This window comes from Myotis davidii, unplaced genomic scaffold (genome assembly GCF_000327345.1).
Source record: "Myotis davidii unplaced genomic scaffold, ASM32734v1 scaffold96, whole genome shotgun sequence".
NCBI lineage: Eukaryota > Metazoa > Chordata > Mammalia > Chiroptera > Vespertilionidae > Myotis > Myotis davidii.
The window spans coordinates 1,135,221-1,153,419 of NW_006289416.1; the positions used below are offsets into that span (position 1 = coordinate 1,135,221).

At 48.3% G+C, this 18,199-nt stretch overlaps 1 protein-coding gene across 1 annotated transcript in view; it reads left to right on the forward strand.

Moving 5' to 3' along the window:
- L3MBTL4 (l(3)mbt-like 4 (Drosophila)) overlaps positions 1-17,931 on the forward strand; it is a 303,733-nt gene extending 285,802 nt beyond the window's left edge. Inside the window, exons 16-18 of the mRNA XM_006761933.2 lie at positions 5,279-5,448; positions 14,886-14,948; positions 17,692-17,931. Of these exons, the coding sequence (XP_006761996.2) occupies positions 5,279-5,448; positions 14,886-14,948; positions 17,692-17,931 (473 nt within the window). The remainder of the gene's footprint in view (positions 1-5,278; positions 5,449-14,885; positions 14,949-17,691) is intronic.
- Positions 17,932-18,199: the final 268 nt, after the last annotated feature.

Sequence of the window (18,199 nt, forward strand, 5' to 3'; positions counted from 1 at the left end):
CTTGTTTGCACTACTCGTTATCTTTCACTTTTGTTTTGAGGAACATATGAGGTAAAAAGGAAATGAGAATGGACTTGTCCAGACCCACCCAAATCAAGAGAAGATGATGCAGCATAGAAATGACACCAGCCATGTTAGTATGAAGACCTTGAAAACAGGTGGTCCTGGGAAGAAAAAACATTTCCAAATGCAAAGTCTGGCCTGAACGTTTCCTTGCTTCTCCAGCAGAAGTCATTACTGGATCGAGCATCCCCAACAGGTGACTTCCCAGTGAGTGCTGGGAAAGTGGTGAAAGCCCGTCAGGGACTGTCGTAGACTGTGCAGCAGGCAAGAAAAATCCCGTAACTGGATGTCGGAACTCAGTGCATTCTTATTCTCTCCTTCCTTATTTTTGGAGCTGAGAACAAGTAGAATCACCACCTCTTTCATTGAAAGGAATGTTACTTGTGAAATGGGTCTCCATTTTTAGTGGGATTAAAAATAACTTGAGGCCCAGTCATGAAGCCTCTGGTTACCATCTATGACTCACTTGCTTTAGTTTTGTTGTGTGAATTTTTGTGAAGAAACAGCCATATTTTAAAATAACATTTCCTTAAAGGATTTGTAGAGCAGATGTGGGAAAGACAAGTGAAGGGGGCAGAGAAGAATTCAGGGGCCTACCTTCATTTATTTTAAGGTGAGCTGAAGACCTTTAGTAGCCAAATACCTTTTTTAAGTCTGTGGAACTGGGAAGCAGACAGCCCTGTACACCATTTGTTTGGTCATTTCACCTGAGAGGCAGCCCCTGAGTCACAGGCCACCCACAGTTGGCTGGTCTGGCCATCCCAGGGACTCGGAGAAGGTGGTCTGTGCCTGGCTGGGGTTTGGATTCCAGCAGGTTACTGCCCCTGCAAGAAAGATAATGATATTTTGGGGGATGAAACTATATATTAGCTCCTCTCTGAGTACTGCTGAATGGACTCAGACTCCTGGCCGAGTGTCCTGGTGTGCCAGGCGAGGCTGCCTTAGATCCTGGAAGCAGGCACCGCGCTGAAGATCCAGCTTCAGAAACTTGCGAGTGGGCTCTAAATCCCCAAGCACTTTGACTGAAATCGTTCAACACTTCATTATAGGCATGAAAGCCAAAAGAAATACCCAATGAGAGAAAAACGGTAGCAGAAGAACTCTTCCAACAAAACAATTCGACAGATGGCAAACCACTGAGTGACAGGGATTGTGTGTGTCACTCTGTTTTATGGAAGGGTAGGGACAGTCTTGTATTGTCACTCACATTGGTGTTATGGCAAAGCCAGGATTATATGTACGTTTCGTTTTCTGATGCAAAAGGCATTTTGAATAATTAAAATATTAAAACCTTCAGTAGGAGGGCTGCTTTTATAAGCTGAATTTTCTTGGCTGACTTTTAGGGGAGCAGAGTAGGAATCACTGCTACAGTGAGGCAATGTATCTGAGAAACATCCTGTATCCCTCTGCTGTGTTGGGTGGACAAAGGGCTGGGATGCTGGGCCTCGTGGAAGAAATGCAGAAGTTACCCAGTTGAAAAGACCCTTTCTGGGCTCTGCTCATGGTAGGCATATTTTCCTCATCTAGAACACTGTTTATTTAAGGTGCCCCAAGGTAGAATAATCTGATTCTTTTGATTCAATGAGAATGGTTTCTGAGGACAGTATACCCCTCCATCAAAGACGTATTTAGTGATAACTGATACAACATGAGCTGTGCTGGCTTGGTAAAAATTAAAATCAGTGCGTTCACATTAGATAATAAGGTATGCAAAATTTTAATTGGATAATTTCAAAAGTCTAGTTTTATGCACAGAATTTTAAATAATGCAAGTCATCGCACATTTTAAAAGTCTGTCAAGAGCCACAGAACTTCAAAGCTGGCAGGCTGAGCATGTTTTAACAGTGCTACATACCGGCATGGGAAATAGACACCCGACCCTGCACGAGCAGTGCCCTGGGATTCCTTCACTGCCTTCCCCTGGGACTTCTGCAAAGGATTTTGGTGACAACTGCACAGTCTTTCCAGGACCACTTGGGTGTGAAATCGGAACACAGCCATGGAGATACTGAGTTTCAGTCTGAATTTTACCTTCACAGATTTTAGGCCAATCTAGCCACACTGGCTTTGTAAATATTGTATGCCCCCATATTCATTATTACAATTTACAATATCTTTGCATCTTATAACAATAATGTAATCCTTAACATGGACTGAACACTTTTCATGTCCCAGAAGCTGTTCTAATCCCAACACCTCACTGAGGCATAGTATTATTATTGGCCCATTTTAAAAATGTTAAACCTTGATACATAGGAGTTAAGTATCTCACCCAAGGTCACTCAGCAACTACGTGAGGACCAGGATTCACAACCAGGCAAGCTGGTGTGGCCCTCCCCTTCCTCTGGTGGCACAGTCCTAGGAGGCAAGCCTGTCCTAGCATTCTTTCAGCTAAACCTCAACCCCAGGCACAAGTTCTCCAAAACCACCATCTTTGGAAGAAACCACCCCAAAACCACCATCTTTGGAAGAAATTAGACCTAGTAAATGATACAAAGATGGCACAGTAACCACCCTGAAACACTAGAAAATATACTCCCTCTCTTGTGTTACTATTTGAAAACTAGTCTTGCATTTTGTTAATTTCTAATTATGCAGCTTTCATTCATAGACTATCAGTCCTGACCGCTAGAACCTACAGTCGAGTTTAGAGTAGCATCTGCCATTTGAATGGTTGCAGTTTGTTGGCACCACACTAAGTAAGCCTTTCTGCACAGTCTCCCTCCTCCCACCAGTCCTGCTGCTGGGTGTTGTCAACCCAGTCATGTCTTTGAGATGGCAGACTGGCATCCAGACTCCCTACTCAGGGACACTCTCTAACCTAACTCAAGTCTTTCTGAGCAGGAAAACTCAACCTCCAGGCTCTCCATCTCAAGATATAAAGTTGATATAGTAAAATCGGTAATAATAAAAACAATTTTTATGTTCAGCATGTTCCTGAGATCACAAGTGAGCAGGCACAGAGAACTTGGCACCAGACAGGGGATCGGCAGCCTAGCAGGTGATTGCAGACCTTTCCCCTCTGCGCGTGGCATGAAGGGCCTGTTCCCCACTAAGTTCTCTTCATCCTTTGAAAAGATTTCACCTCCATTCAAAAGGATAGTTTGATTTAATAAGGACACTGTTAACAGAATTCAGAAGCCATAGAAAGCACAGAGCTAGCCTGGGGTTGAGTTAGCAGCATAGAGCTAGAGTTCCTGATGTGGTTGTGACCTGGAGGTCATGGTGCTACTTGCACTGACTGAAGTCCCCGTCTTCCAGAGCTCCGTGTCTTTCCAAGTGGCTGTCTCAGCAGCCAAGGCAGTTGGCTTCCGAATTATGGTATGGAAATTTTTATTGCCTGGGAGCAGAATGGTCATGGCGCATACCTTCATTTATTTGTGAGTTATAGGAATCTGATGATCATCTTTCGACTTCTCTGTACCTCCACAACACAAGATTCATTAATCATGTCTTTTAAAAGTCCTATACATTTTGGAAACTATATGTAATTGATTTACAAAGCGCATGAGTTAGAGATACATATGTGGTTTGTTTTTCTTTTAAGTCCATGTTTTTCAGCAAAAACAGCTGACTGATTGATTGGTGCAGTGATTCTTTCCCAGAATAAAGCCTTGCTTTGCGCAGGCCGTACTCCCTAAGAGTGCACAGCTTTACCTCTCGGTTTGCCAGGACGGCCCCCGGTGCCTCTGGTAGCTGGGCCTGCAGGCTCGCTCTGTGACGCCCTACCGGGTTTTCAGGGCTTGTTTTGTACGTGCTCCTTGCCCAACCTGATAGCTTCATTAAAGAACATTCACATTTGTCAACATACTGGCTTTTCAAAGAAGACGTGAATGTTCCCTTTAGAACCTGCAGCCTTACTTTGTTGGCTGAACTACACTACAAGGAGGGAGATAACCTATTTACATACTAAAAAGGTCAGTGTTGGTCAATCAGCATTTAGAGACAAATGTGCTGCTGCTTACAACCGGAGCATAAGAATGTGGGAGGCCGCCGCAATCCTGCTCTCTATCTGTGTAGACAGCAAGCATTGGTAAATATGCAGGATGTCTGAGCCTGACACCAGGTGGGGATGGGGGGGGTTCCTCCATGGCTGAGAACCGTGCCGGTGACTACCGGGTACCATGCAAAGTGCAGGTCAGCCTCACCTGCTAAAAACTGTTAATTAATTTGAGTTGGAAATATTTGCATAATAGCTTTGTAGACTCCTGTAGTAAAACACAAGTCATCATAATAGACTTTAAATTATGTGGCTACTGCCTACTTAACCTTCCATTTACACTAGGAAACACAGGCTTTGCGAGGGCTTGCAGCATTTCCTTCTGTGGTCTTTCTCTTCAAAGTCTTAAAATATCAGCAACTTGATTTTGCTAATGTGTATGGAAAGTATCTTAAAAGCTGTCATAAAGGCATCAGTTTTCTCTAAAATTGCTATGGAGTTTTTGCTCCTTACCTATTTGTGCATAAAAGCAAAATAATAAAGGCATTGAGACCCAGGGCTCCACCGACATGTTGGAAATAACATAAGAAGGTGGAAAAGGAGTTCAGAAAGGCTGGGGAGAAGGATGAGGCGAAGGGAAGTGTTTCCTCTGTGGCAGCAGCCAGCCTTGGGCAGGCGGCCGACATTGCTCCTCATGCCATGGGCCTCTCAGCTTGGCTCCTAAAAGAGAGCTCTCTCTGAGTGCCCGGGCCTGGCAGTCACATCCAGCTCTGGTTGCTCTCCGCAAGTCCCCGTGAGGTCATCGAGGCTGGGAGCCATGGCAGCAGCTGCCATCCAGGTTCTCAGGGAGACCCTGACCTGCATTCCATGTTCAGGGTCCCCCAGGGGGCCTGTGGGCCAGATGTGGACCCGGCTCATTCCTTCGTTGGAGACAGGTGAAGCAGGCACATCTCAGTGTGCCCATCAGCTGGGTCACAGCAGCGAGGCTTTGTGCTCCCTAGCTCCTCATTTGGGGAGAGGACCAGTGGCAGCGACATGCTAGCCCGTCATTGGCATCCAGCGTGTGTCATGGAGGTTATGTGAACTTGTTAGCCACAATCTTCAGGGCCTTGTAGAGCAGTGGCATTGGCTGTGCCCAAGACCCCTGGCCTAGGTGCTGTGTGGCTAGAGACCAGGCTTTCCCCTGTGTCTACACTTCCTCTAACCTGGCTCAGGCCTCTGTGACTGTGTGAGAGGGTGACAAACCTTGTCTGCTTCCCTACCTGCCTCTCTTAGCACACTCGGTGGAGCATACGCAGCGGCCCCTGCACCAGTCCATCTTCATGACGTCTTTGTCCACCCACCCTTTCCGGGACCTCCCCCTGGGCAGGGAGCAGCACCGCAAGCTGCTTCCGGGCGTGGCCGACATCCGGGCCGGCGAGGTGGCCCGATGGACCGTGGACCAGGTGAGTGGAACTGCCCTGGGACCGTGGGACGGATGTGCCCAGCTGCTGAGAGCTTCTCTTTGGCACTGGATTCACTGTTTCAAGTTTAAGACCCACATTTGCAGGAGAAGGCGAGCATGACTTTGAGGGAATTTGGGAAGCCCAGGAGGTGTTGCCCTCTTCTCCCCATCCATATCCTAGCACCACGCCCCTGGGCTCATTCAGCAGAGGGCCAAGCCTCCGGTCCCTCACTGAGGTGCAGTGTGCGGAAGGAGGCCACCTGTATAAGCATCGCAGCCGTGTGTGCTGACAGCTCCTGTCCCGAGCAGCACGCTGAGAGCCCCCACCCAGGGTGGCCTGTGCCCTGCAGGGATGCCGCTGCCAGTGCCCACAGGCCCTGAGGATCTGAGTTCTCTCTGCTGAGCAGCTAGCTCCGTGCTGCCCATTTGTCCACCGAAGACAGAGTTTAAAGTAAATTAGATCACAACATTGCATAAGATGCTGCAGCAGAGAGAAACATGGGCCTGATTTTAGCATGAACATGCCTTGCACTGCTGGTTTTTAATAAAAGTCCCATTGCTTACTGCAATGCTGTAGAAATGCTTTACGTTTAAAAGCAGCCACCTTTTGAGGAAGATGTCCTGGACTGGCATTGCTTTTGATAAAGGTATCGTTTTCATTAGTCAGGCCTTAATTACGCTTCTTAAATGAATGAAAACCCTTAAATGAAGGACAAGATTAGAGCAGGACTTAAATTAGTCACAGAATGTTCACTGAGCACTTATTGCATCAGTCTCACTAATCTTGGTTTAAGCCTTCCTTTCCAGCCTTGGACAAGCAGCAGGTGAAGGGCCACCCACAAGTAAAGGGATGGAGGAGCCCTGCCCCCTCCTCTTTCCCAGGCACCTCACACCAGCCACCTGGTGGGTTCCCCATGCCCAGCATCCCTGCCCAGCCTTCCTCCACCTGGAGCTGAGGGCTGGCATCTTTTTCCCGCACACCCGCCCGCTCGCCTCTCCTCCCACTGCTGCCGAAGGGCCTAGTAACAGCCAGTGGACTGAGTCAGGAGCTGGCTGGGTGTTTGGGGAAATGACTAAACATGATCCTGCTGCTTCAAGAGTATGCAGAGTCTGGCCCCCTGCCCCTGTTTATGAATTTTTACCAGTTTACAAAGCATGCATCAGCTTCATGACCATGCCAACTGAATTAAAATCTATTGTATCTATAATCAAATCATGTATGGTTTGGCCCTTGAAACACTGCACAAAATGAGGAGGGCAACTGAGACCACAGTGACAAGTCATTCATTCCTGCCTTTCAAGCTATTCATCTGAAGTTTTACCTTTTTAAAGACTAAGAGTGGCTGAGCTCCTGGCCCCTCGCACCATCACTGTCCTGCTCAGAAAGAGGTGGGGAGGGCAGCCAGCCACCCGATCCAGCCCCAGCCCTACCTGTGTGTGCAGAGCCACTACATCTGGAGAATGAGCAAATGTGGTAGAGAAGGGAGAATTCTGGATGTGTCCCCGCCCAACTTAAAGCAGTCCCTGGCTCCCCAACCACATCCTCAGCATGGGCTGTCCTTGCCTGCATTTTCAGTCTGACCTTCCACCCTGCCCCACTTGGTCCTCCCAGTCTGGGCTACGGAATCTTGCTCCTCCCCAGCCCCTGCATGTTGTTCTCATACTTGCACAGCTGCTACCCTGCCTCAGATTCCCCTCCCTCTCTGCCTGCTGTCTCCACAGCCAACAGCCCCAAGCTCACTTCCTACAGAAGCCTCTGGGCTAGGTCGGACTTCCTCTCTAAACTCCCATTTCATCTCAGCCTCTGTCTGCCCCTACAACGTGCTTGTCTGACCCATGAGCACATGAGGAGAGACCTGATTTCACTCACTCCACATATGTCTTGAGAACCTCTTGCTACACCTGGCACTTAGTAAATAATACTGTAAATGTTTGTTGAATGAATGTTGCATGACAAAGGCATCCTGAGCTAAATCCAAAAGTGAGATACATCTAAGCAGAAAAAGAAGGGAAACCATTCCAGTTCCCACTCCATAAAGAAGGGAACAGCCCTAGCCGGTTTGACTAAAAGTGATCCTGCTGCTGCAAGAGTATGCAAAGTCTGGCCCTGTATCAGTGGATAGAGCATCGGCCTGCGAACTGAAAAGGGTCGGGTTTGATTCTGGTCAAGGGCATCCACCTCAGTTGCAGGCTCCTCCCCGACCTGGGCCCTGGTTGGGGCATGTGCAGGAGGCAACTAATCAATGTGTTTCTCTCACATCCATGTTTCTCTCTGTGTGTCTCTCCCCCTCCCTTCCACTCTCTCTAAAAATCAATGGGAAAATATCCTCGATATCCTTGGGTGAGGATTAACAAAAAAAAGGGGGAACAACAGGAGCTTGCACGGGAGGGAGTAGACATATGCAAGGGTGACCGATACACAACACAGCCTTTACTAACGTTGGGAATGATGGCAAACAGTATTAATGTAATGATGATAAGGCAAATAGTCTTATTTTGCCCATTTACAGATAGGAATATAGAAGCACTAGAGACTGAGTAACTCTAGAGTCAGGTCTAGAGCTGATGTATTACTCACCAGGCACACTGTGCACCTGGATACAGAAAGCAGTGACCTGGGATGGGAGGGATGGGTCAGGCTTGAGGCCAGGCACTGGGCATGTGTGTGAGTCTGAGCTATTGTAGGTTCCTTATGCAGAAAGTCACTTTGTGAAGATGATGCTTCAGGAAGATGAGAATGGCAACGATCTGCAAAGAAGAGTAAAAGTGAGGTGAGGGCTAGGAGAGGGAGGTGATGGGAAGTCACCAATGCTCCGGTGTGGACTAATAATCGGGGCCTGGACTGGACACCACATGAGAAGAACCACCCAAATCCAACAGACACTTTAAAGTCAAGTCGATAACACCGGGAAAGAGATACTGAGATGAAGAAATGAGTCAAATGTGATCCCAGCACTGCAGTTTGGAGTCCGGGGCCCTGGAGTTCATCAGAAAGAATGGGAAATAGTTGGTCGAAAGAAATGAAACTTTGGGGCAAGGATCCCGTTTGGAGGGAGGATAAGATGATGAATTCACAATGGGACACTTTGAGTTAGTGAGCCCTGCAGAACACACCAGTGGGTATGGAACAAGGATTCCAATGGTCAGAAATAGGGGTTGATCACGCAGAGAGAGCTGCAGGATGGGGGTCGATGGGACCAAGTTAGAAAGTGCAGGAGGCACTCTGAAGGGAAGGGGAAGTTGTGAAAGAAAAATGTTGGGGGGCGGGCTTCTGTGAGGGTTCAACAGCTGGGGCTGTAGAATTGAGCTCAGAGGATTTGGAAAAATTGTGTACATATGTATTTTTTTTTCCTTAAAAGGAGGGTCAAAATTAATAAAAGTTTTATTAGTTTTTCAAAGGGGACCATCATCCAAAAAGAATAGGAATCACTGTTTTTAGGAACATTGAACAGTGAGTAGGGAATTTGCAGGAGCCTCATCTAACTAGCTTCAAGTCTGGCTCTGAACAAAAGTGAGAGATGAGAGGGTGATTAAGAGGAAGTAGATGGTCCAGGGGCAAGTCTCCTTAGGTTAAAGGTCTCAAAAGGAAGAGACTCACAGAGAGGGCAACAGGGGGAATGAGGAAGTGAGATCCCCACTCCTGCGTCTCTGTGGTGGTACACGTGAAGCCCAGCCTGTCTCTCTGGAAGAGCCCTTAGAGTCTTTCTAGATTAAAAATAAAGCAACCACAGGAGAGCCTGTCTTCACGAAGTGTTCCTGGTGAAGCCCAGCCTGTCTCTCTGGAAGAGCCCTTAGAGTCTTTCTAGATTAAAAATAAAGCAACCACAGGAGAGCCTGTCTTCACGAAGTGTTCCTGGTGCTTTCTCGCCATGGCCTCCCTCAGAGATGCGACCCAGAGAAAACTGCTGGGGTAGTTTTCTACTTTGTAGATCTCGGTCTTGATGTCTTCCTAACGAGATGCTCTTTAGGACCACATCCTAAATTTACTTCACCATCCTCACACTCCTTAGCACATTTCCTGGTGCCAAACTAGGTCCTCAAGAAGAATCTCGGATGGGCTGAAAGTGTGGGCTTTCTGATGGTTCTGTGTGCATCACTGACAATAAAGCAGCCCTCAGAAGGGAGTTTACTTAGGGGCCATTCCAGAGAGCAACCAACAACCGAGTTTACGACTGTTACATGCACCACATTAAAAATGGCATGCAGGGGCCCTGGCCGGGTAGCTCGGTTGGTGGGAGTGTCCTCCTGTACGTCAAAAGGTTGCAGGTTTGATGCTCAGTCAGGGCACGTACCAAGGTTGTCGGTTCAATCCCTGGTCAGGCACATAAAGGAAGCAAGGGATATCTCTCTCTCCGTCTTCTTCCTCACCCCCCCCCTTCCCTTCCCCCCTCTCCCTCTCCCTCTGACTCTCACTCTCCCTTCCTTTCTCTCTAAAATCAGTTAAAAACATATCCTTGGGTGAGGTTTTAAAAATAAAAGGCGTGCAGGGTAGTGAGGATTTGAAAAGGCAGTTCGGGGTCAGGGAGCTTTGGGAGGAGGGGTGTTTGGGGGCTCTGTTCCCATTGGAACGAACCACGGGGTGTATAGAAAATGGTCTTGTGCGTCTTTGTGTTAAGAGCCATTCAGTGAGACTTAAAGGGGGTGGCTGTCTACGCTAGAAGATGAAGCAGAGCAAGAACGTTCCCTTGGTCTGCCTTCCTGGCCGGGGAGGAAGACCTCTGCTCTGGTCTGTGTGGCCTGTGGAGAGAAGCCGGACCAGACAGGGCCTCCTAACATTTCCCAGAGCACATGAGCTGGCTTTTAACACCTTTGTCGCTGTGGCTGTTTCTGCTGGAGCAGTGTTTGCCAAAGCACAGGTGGGCTTTGAAGTCCACTTAGTGGTTCTGAATGGAAGACAGGGCTGGATGAAGGTGCATAATTGTAGGAAAGGCTGTTGTTCTGTGAAACCTTTATTAGAAACGGGTGGGTGTGTGCACACTCAGGTCAAGGTCAGTGTGAAGTGTATTTATTACTCTGGGTCATGGAAATATTCTATAGAAGAGTATAGGTGTTTAAGAGTAGGGACTAAAACATCTTTAGAGCAAAATGTTTCAAAATGTTTTGCTCTAAAGTAGGTGTCTGGCAAATGTGTGAGTGAGTGAGTGAGTGAGTGATGGGAAATAAACGTTATGCAGTACCCTCCTGCCAGGGGTCCATGAGCACACAAGGGCTGGATGCAACTTGTTATATGTGCATTACAGCCACAAGTATGACTCAGGTATGTTTGGTTCACATATGGATACTTGTATTTCTTATTTTCAAAAATGCTTTACAAAGCTGCACACATAAATCATGCCAGCCTCACAAGTAAGTGCTCCCTTAGTGCCCATTGACTTTACAAGATGGCAGTCGCCTTAAAAGCAATCTTTACACAGGAGGGAGTGTTCTGAAAAATTCAGGGTATTGCTAACTAAGCATAGCAGCCTTATACCATCCAGCCCTAAAAAAAAAAAAAAGGCAAATAACCAACTCCATTGTTAAAAAATGAGACCTGGACTGGAAACATGGTCCCCAGTGGACTTGGAGCCAATACAGCCAGGCACACAGCTACAGGCTCAGCAAAATAGCAAACACCTCCATTAGGAAGGATTTAGGGGAGCCGCATTCCCAATGAAGAGAACAAGGCCTGCTGAGCTCCAGGAGGACGCCAGGGAAAGTAGGTCGTGGGAACATGGCTGGGCACAGTGATGGGCTCATCTAGGAGCCTGCAGAGTCATCCTTCTTAGTCTTCTCCAAACTGCTGTGTCATCCAGAGCGGGAACTCACTCAGAGTCCTTCCAGAACTGCTGGGCCTTTAGCTGTGGGACGCATGCTTTCAGGAACTCAGGGAACCACTGTGCAGCCTCCACATGCTGTGCTTCCTGAAGCCAAAGCCGGTCACCCACACCAGGCGCCTGCAGAGCTGCCCTTACCTGGGAAAGCGGGCAGGTGCGAGCAGAGGGCAGCTTCCTCTTCCTCGGAGGTCGCTCCCTTCTATCTGAACCGTTCCCCACATTTACCACAAACTTGAAGAAGAAAAGTGTTTGAAGAGAGAATGAGAGGGAAACTCTCTGATGCTACCCCAGGGTATATTAAAGTTCATCAGTTTACATTTAGAAATTTTAGCAAAATGGGCTTTCTATTAAAGGCTAAGTATAATTTCTTAGGGCACTAAGTACTAACAATACTGAATAATGATCCCAAATAATGATCAAGGCCTTTGGATATTTAAAAATTCTGGCCAGAAAAGTCTGCCTCAAAAGATTTCATAGAACTTGTTCTTCACTTTGGAAAAAGAAAAACAGATGGAATAGAATCAATCTCTTTAGAAAAAGACAGAATTTCAGGCACGTCGTAAAGCAAATAGATGTCACTGCCCCCTGCTGTCTGAGGAACACAGACGAAATGGCTGCAGGAGGTGGGCAGAGAGGGGTGCCCCGCCCAGCTCAGGGCACCTTGCTCCACAGCGCTGATGTGTTTGCTCTTTGGTTTAACACATTATTTATTCCCATTTAAAATCCAATCTACCTTTGCCATGGACAGTGATTTCTTGGCTAATGCTGAGAAGAGTGAATGTGATCCTGTTTTTCATTCGTTTGCTCAGAAAAGAACATTTTAACCTATGCACGCCATCAACAATATGCAGCAGTGTGCTGGGAGCAGAAGTTTCTGGAGCATGTATTTAAAGAGGCCACGTCTCCAAACTTCACTTTGCCTGTGGCCAAGGTGTGGTCAGGGAGGAGCCCAGCCTCCTCTCTGCCTGTCCACCTCTCCCCTCTGCTCTCAGCGGTAGCCAAACTGGAACCTGCTTTGATGACACACAGGCCATGTGCCTGCTTCGGCCCTGGTCCTGGGATGCTCAGTGCTGAGGTTCCCTCCGCGCCCCCGAGTCGCCCCTGTGGAAATACCGTGCAGCCAGCATGCCATCTCAGCTACCACCTCCCTGTGCTGTGTTTGCTGAGTTCCCACCTGAGATGCCATCTGTCCCTTCTAGAAGCCCATAGCTCACACCTCTCTTCTGGATTTTAGCATATTGGACCATGTGCATGGTGACTAGGAAGTTGTCCTTGACTAGCCATTTTCCCGCTACCTGCTACCACTAGTCAAACCTTAAACTCACTGAAAGTTCAGGCTCCACCTGACCTCCAGTCAGCCTTACCAGCACCCAGCAGAAGCCTCACAGGAAATCGTGGCTGGGACAGATTAGGCCAGAAGAGCAGCCTAAGGATGAAAGGGCTACCTCTCAGTGTCCTGAGCCCCAGAAACACTAAGCCCTGCCATCACCTGCCCCGGTGACCATCGGTATTCCTCAGAACCCTGAAAATACCAAACATGCGCTCCATGTGTCCAGTCCATCGAGGGAGCAGAAAACCTATTAACTCAGCAAGCAGCCTGGGTTTGGTGCGTGGACTGCCAGTCTCAGTTCTCGGGTGCAGTAGCAGAGGCTGCCAGATAGAGGCCCACTGACACCTTCCTAGTGCCCCTAAGGCTTGAAGATGCCATTGTGTGGCAGCATAATGACTGGTTTTGAAGGATTTTTTTTTAATTTTTTATTACAAAGGGTATTACATATGTGTCCATTTTTTCCCCCGCCCTAGACAGTCCCCTAGCCTCCCCTATCCCCCAGTGTCTTATGTCCATTTGTTATGGTTATATGCAGGCATACAAGTCCTTTGGTTGATCTCTTACCCCCCTACCTCCTGCCCCCCAATCCTCCCCAGCCTTCCCGCTGTAGTTTGACAGTCTGTTCGATGTTCTCTACCTCTGTATCTATTTTTGTTCATCAGTTTATAATGGCCTTTATTATCCATAAATGAGTGAGATCATGTGGTATTTATCTTATCTATTATTGTCCAAAAGTTTATAATGGTCTCAATTATCCATGAATAAGTGAGATCATGTGGTATTTTTCCTTCATTGACTGGCTTATTTCACTTAGCATAATGCTCTCCAGTTCCATCCATGCCGTTGCAAATGGTAAGAGTTCCTTCCTTTTTAGAGCAGCATAGTATTCCATCGTGTAGATGGTTTTGAAGGATTTTTTTTTTAATTATCATCATTCAACACTTTAGGATGATTGTAAATGATTCATGATAAAATATACATGCGGCATCAGAGGTGAGTAAAACAGACGTCAACATGCTGATTGCCCGTAAAAAGATGTTCTGAAACATTCATATTTCATTGACTAAATGGAGCTGTGAGCCGATGGGACAGCTCTGTGTGCAGACACAGGTGTCAGGTGTCAGGTTCGCCCTGTGGTGTTGGCCCAGCCACTCTGCCAGCTGGAGATATTCCAACCCTGTGCTGTTCTTCTCTGCAAAGTGTGGGGAGGGGCCAACATCCACTCACACCTTGTAGGGCGCCAGCAGGGAGTAGGTGCTCCCAGAGTCTTGACTGCAGAGCACGTGGACACGGCCCTGCACTCCCAGCCTTTCTCCTGGGCCTTCCTCACGAGACACGGGAGAGATGTGCAAGTGCACACTGTTCATCCACACCAGGGGCAAAGAGCCAGAAAGAAAGACAAAGCAAAAACCAACAAGACAGCTCCTCCTGGGAACATCTCCTCCCTGGATGCACTTGCCCTTGCTTTCCAGCTTGCCTTCGCTTCCTGCTCCAGCAGGTGCAGGGAGTGGCCACACCCAGTTGCCATTCTGGCTGTGGGGGGTCTATACTTCATTAGATTTGCTCACTCACTCCTCCTCCCCCCGAAAGTATCACTTGGGAACACCCAGTGGCTTCCTGAGCTTACAGCCAGGTCTTAGTAAAAGGAATTTGGGGCATGTGGATGGAGAGGGAGGAAAAGGTAAGGCTGGGAAATTGAACCAAGAAAACTGATTTTCCAGAACTCTGGGTTAAGAATCAGAAAATGTTAGTTCCAAAACCATCTTTGGCACTTACTGGCCATGCATGACCGTGAGTAAGTCACTGAGCCCCTTTGGGCTTCAGTGTCAGGTATTCCATGGGAATTCACTTCACATTGATCCCCTGAGTCCCTATTGTTGGCCCGGACCCTGGGGAGGAAGTGGCCACTCAGGTGGATGAGACGGGCCTGGGCCTCGGGTCTGCCGAGAGGCAGCTGGATGCTCCTGCTCTCAGGGTCACTGGGATAAGTGCCAGGACCAGACTCCTCACCCCGGCCCTTTCTTGCCCACATGGTGGGTGGGAGGGGCAGATGGGAGAAGGTTCTAGAATGCCAGATCTCCTCACAGGTGGAGACAGTCACTGTCATCACGTAGGTCAGCCTGGAAATCAGAGGCCAGAGAGAGATGAGGAACTAAGCTAATGTGGCTTGGTCATTATTATTTAAATCCCAAGTGTTGGAGGGGTTTGAAGTATATTTTAGTCCAATGTTGAACTTCTACAACCCGGGAAATGACCTCAGGTGATGTTTTAAGTCTGCTTTCATCCTGGCTGCAGGTGACTGAGTTCGTGCAGTCTCTGCTGGGCGGTGAAGAGCATGCAAAGTGCTTCAAGAAAGAGGTAGGAAATGTCCAAGTCTCTGTCTGTTTTATGCTTCTAGACCCAGAGGGGCTTTGTTTCCATTTCCTCCCGTAGAAATGAGAGCAGTTTGGGAGGCTGGAGAGGGGGCCCCGGCAGGAAAGAGCCCGCAGCAGCCCGCCCGCAGGCAGCCTGTCTGGTTTGGGGTGTTTGCTATGGTGCCCGGCTCACAGCCTGCGGAGCCAGTGGACCACTCGAGCACGGAGTTAGTACTCACAGCGTCCAGAAGCCTCTGCACTGTGGCTCTAGGCTACATGGGGCAGGGAGGGGTCCCACATGTGCCTGCCCCCGGAGGGAGGGGCTTGTCTGCTCCAGAGTGGAAGTGACTGTCCTGTGTGTCTGGTGCTTGGGCTGCTCAGTAGGGGTGCAGAGAAGCCAGGAAATCCCTCTGTGTGCAGGGGGTGGGGAGGTTCTCGTCCCTCTCCCTCTCAGTATGAACATACCAACTGCTTACCAATTGTCCTGGAATTGCTATCCATAGCTCCAGGGACCCCAGCAGAGACGGCCAGCTGCAGAGCAGTAATGCAAGTAGCAGTGATAGTTATTGTGCCTCAGGGGCTTGCCTGTGCCGGGCCCTGAGCCATCCCTGTGCAGTTGTCCTCCTGGGTCCTCACAGCTCTACAGCACAGCTCACCAGTGCAGAACCTCAGGCGTGGGGAGGAAAGCACAGTCAGGATGCAGCCCATATGCACCCGCTTCCAGAGCTTGCATCATTGCTCTAGAACTCTCCAAGAACTCTGTTCCTGGGGACTCTGGGGTGCAACATACACTCTCCCTCTCCAGATGCCAGGGCCCACATGGCTCAGGGGAAGCACTCTGACTTTGGGATCCTGGACCCCTCAGAGCCCGGGGAGCCCTGCATTTTCAGGGAACTCAGCATCAGGGCCACTCGAGTCTCAGTCTGAGCAGCTGCCAGTGGAAACCCTGGTTCTGCCTAAGCCCAGCACAGCTCTGGCGTAGGTGGCCCAGCCTCACACATACGGGCCACTCTGCACTGAGCAACACCCAAGGCCCACCATGTCCACAAGTCTGCAGGTCAGGTCACTTGGGCTTGGCACTTTGACCAGCAGTGTCATCGGGGGCACATCACTTACCCGCTCTGTGAACATGGGGTTCTGAAGGGGCCCTTTAAGGATTAGGACTAGTATGTTTACAGCACCTAGCCCAGCTCTTGCCCCAGAGTTGAGGCTTAATAAAGGGCAGTAATTAGGCCAGCAGGTCTCCTCTGAAGGCCAAGGAGCCCTGCCCAGAAGCCCAATATACTCTCTGGAAACTGTAACTTCGGGCAAGTCATCAGGCTCATTAACTAGCTTTTCTCACCCACCTTCTGGGGTTGTTAGAAGATCAAGCATATAGAAGTGATTAGGATATCGCTCCATAAACCTTAGCTGTTACTATCGGCACCATCACCATCATTACCTGATTCTTTGGCCAGTAGCTGTTGCCAGGAATGCAGGAGCCAGCCCAGCTTAGGGCATGGAAGCGGGCTTCTCTCCCTTTCTACCCTGTGGGAAAGGTGCTCCATTCTCCAAGTGGACAGTTCTTCATCAGTCAACATATCATCACACACAGGAAGCTTTTCAAAACTCTTAGAACTTTAACCCCTCACCAGGGACCCCTGGGTGATCCCGCCTTCCTCCGTGAGACATCAATACCTAGGGTTGCTATCATTAATTTATAAGGGTTGGAACACAGCTGGGTTCATGGGAAGGTGTTAACATAGAAAACCGTTTCAGTCTGTCCTTTTGTTTCTGGACCCAGGACTCATTCTGAGAGCCTGTGTAACTGGGTTATCTGGGTGTGGGCCACCTATTGCCTCCAGAGGCCAGCCTTTGAGGCCACACTGGGCCTCTGGAAGCTGAGGGAAGACAGCCTGCACGGAGGCCACTTGCCGTCACATGAATTTCAGGAAGGCTATGACATCTCAGACCACAGCATGCTTTAAAGCTAATGAATAGAACATTTATATGTATTTCTGCTTATTATAGCATTTATCATTGAAAAAATTAAAATACAGAATAGTTAAAAGGAGAAAATAACCAAACCACTATTTCACCAGCCAAAGGTAACTTCCCTTAACATTTGGTACAAAGATTTTAAGTAGTTTAGCTTTGGATATGTATACGTGGCGGTCATGCACTTTTAATCTTACAAATGAAACATCTTTCTGTATCCTTATATTGTGTTTTGGGCTTAAAAGTTCATGAAAAATTTCCCAAATCATTAAGTGTTTCTTTGAGACATGAATTTTGGTAACAGCCCTAGTACCGCATCCTAGGTGAGACCGGGATTTATCTACTTCTACTATTTTTGAGATGTTGGGTTGTTTTTATAATTCACTATTATAAATAACACTGGAGTGCAGGCATTGCCCATTGTTCTCTCAGGGAATATTCCTGGAGTTTTATGTGGTGGATGTAAGTGGGTTATTTTTAAGGCTCTTGATACAAATTCAGGCCAAGATATTTTATATGTAACAATAGAAATTTAGCCTGGGAGCAGTTAATGTTATTGAATTCATATTTAGCAGAGTGAACACCTTTTAAACTGGACTTCGCTTCAGAGTCCTGAGCGATGGATGGGACTAGGGTTGTGAGGGCTGCCATCCCCTCCCCCGGCTCTGAGCTTTGCAGGGAGGCCCCGGGGTCAGCAGGAGCAGCTCAGCACCCCGAGACACCAGGGGGTGGGCTTTCCTTTCCATTTCTGTTTATGTACCTACATGCAGCAGATCGACGGCAAAGCCTTCCTGCTCCTGACGCAGACGGACATCGTCAAGGTGATGAAGATCAAACTGGGGCCGGCGCTGAAGATTTACCATTCTGTCCTCAGATGCTGTCTCGGGCCCAGGAGTCAGGGGCTAAACGCACCACCTGAGCTGCCGCCGCACTGTGACCTGGATCTCTCAGCAATAAAGTCGGCCCACACTGATTTGATTTTAATGTCCCACGGTCATATCCATATTTAATCTGGACCTTTTCAATGGCTGCGGCTTATACGTGTAGAGGGTTTTGATGACTGGCCAGTGTGGTGACACAGAGGCCCAGGTCTGTGAATGTCTTTACCTTCAGCAGGTCCTTTCAGCTCTGATGTGTTGCCCCAAACAGACCAAAGAAACCCACACATACACCTTTATTCATCTCCCTTGCCATTAAAGAAGCCATTTCCCATTTTGAAAGCATAAAATTCTCAAATGGTAAAATGTTAGAAAGATGGAACCCATAAATACATTGTTG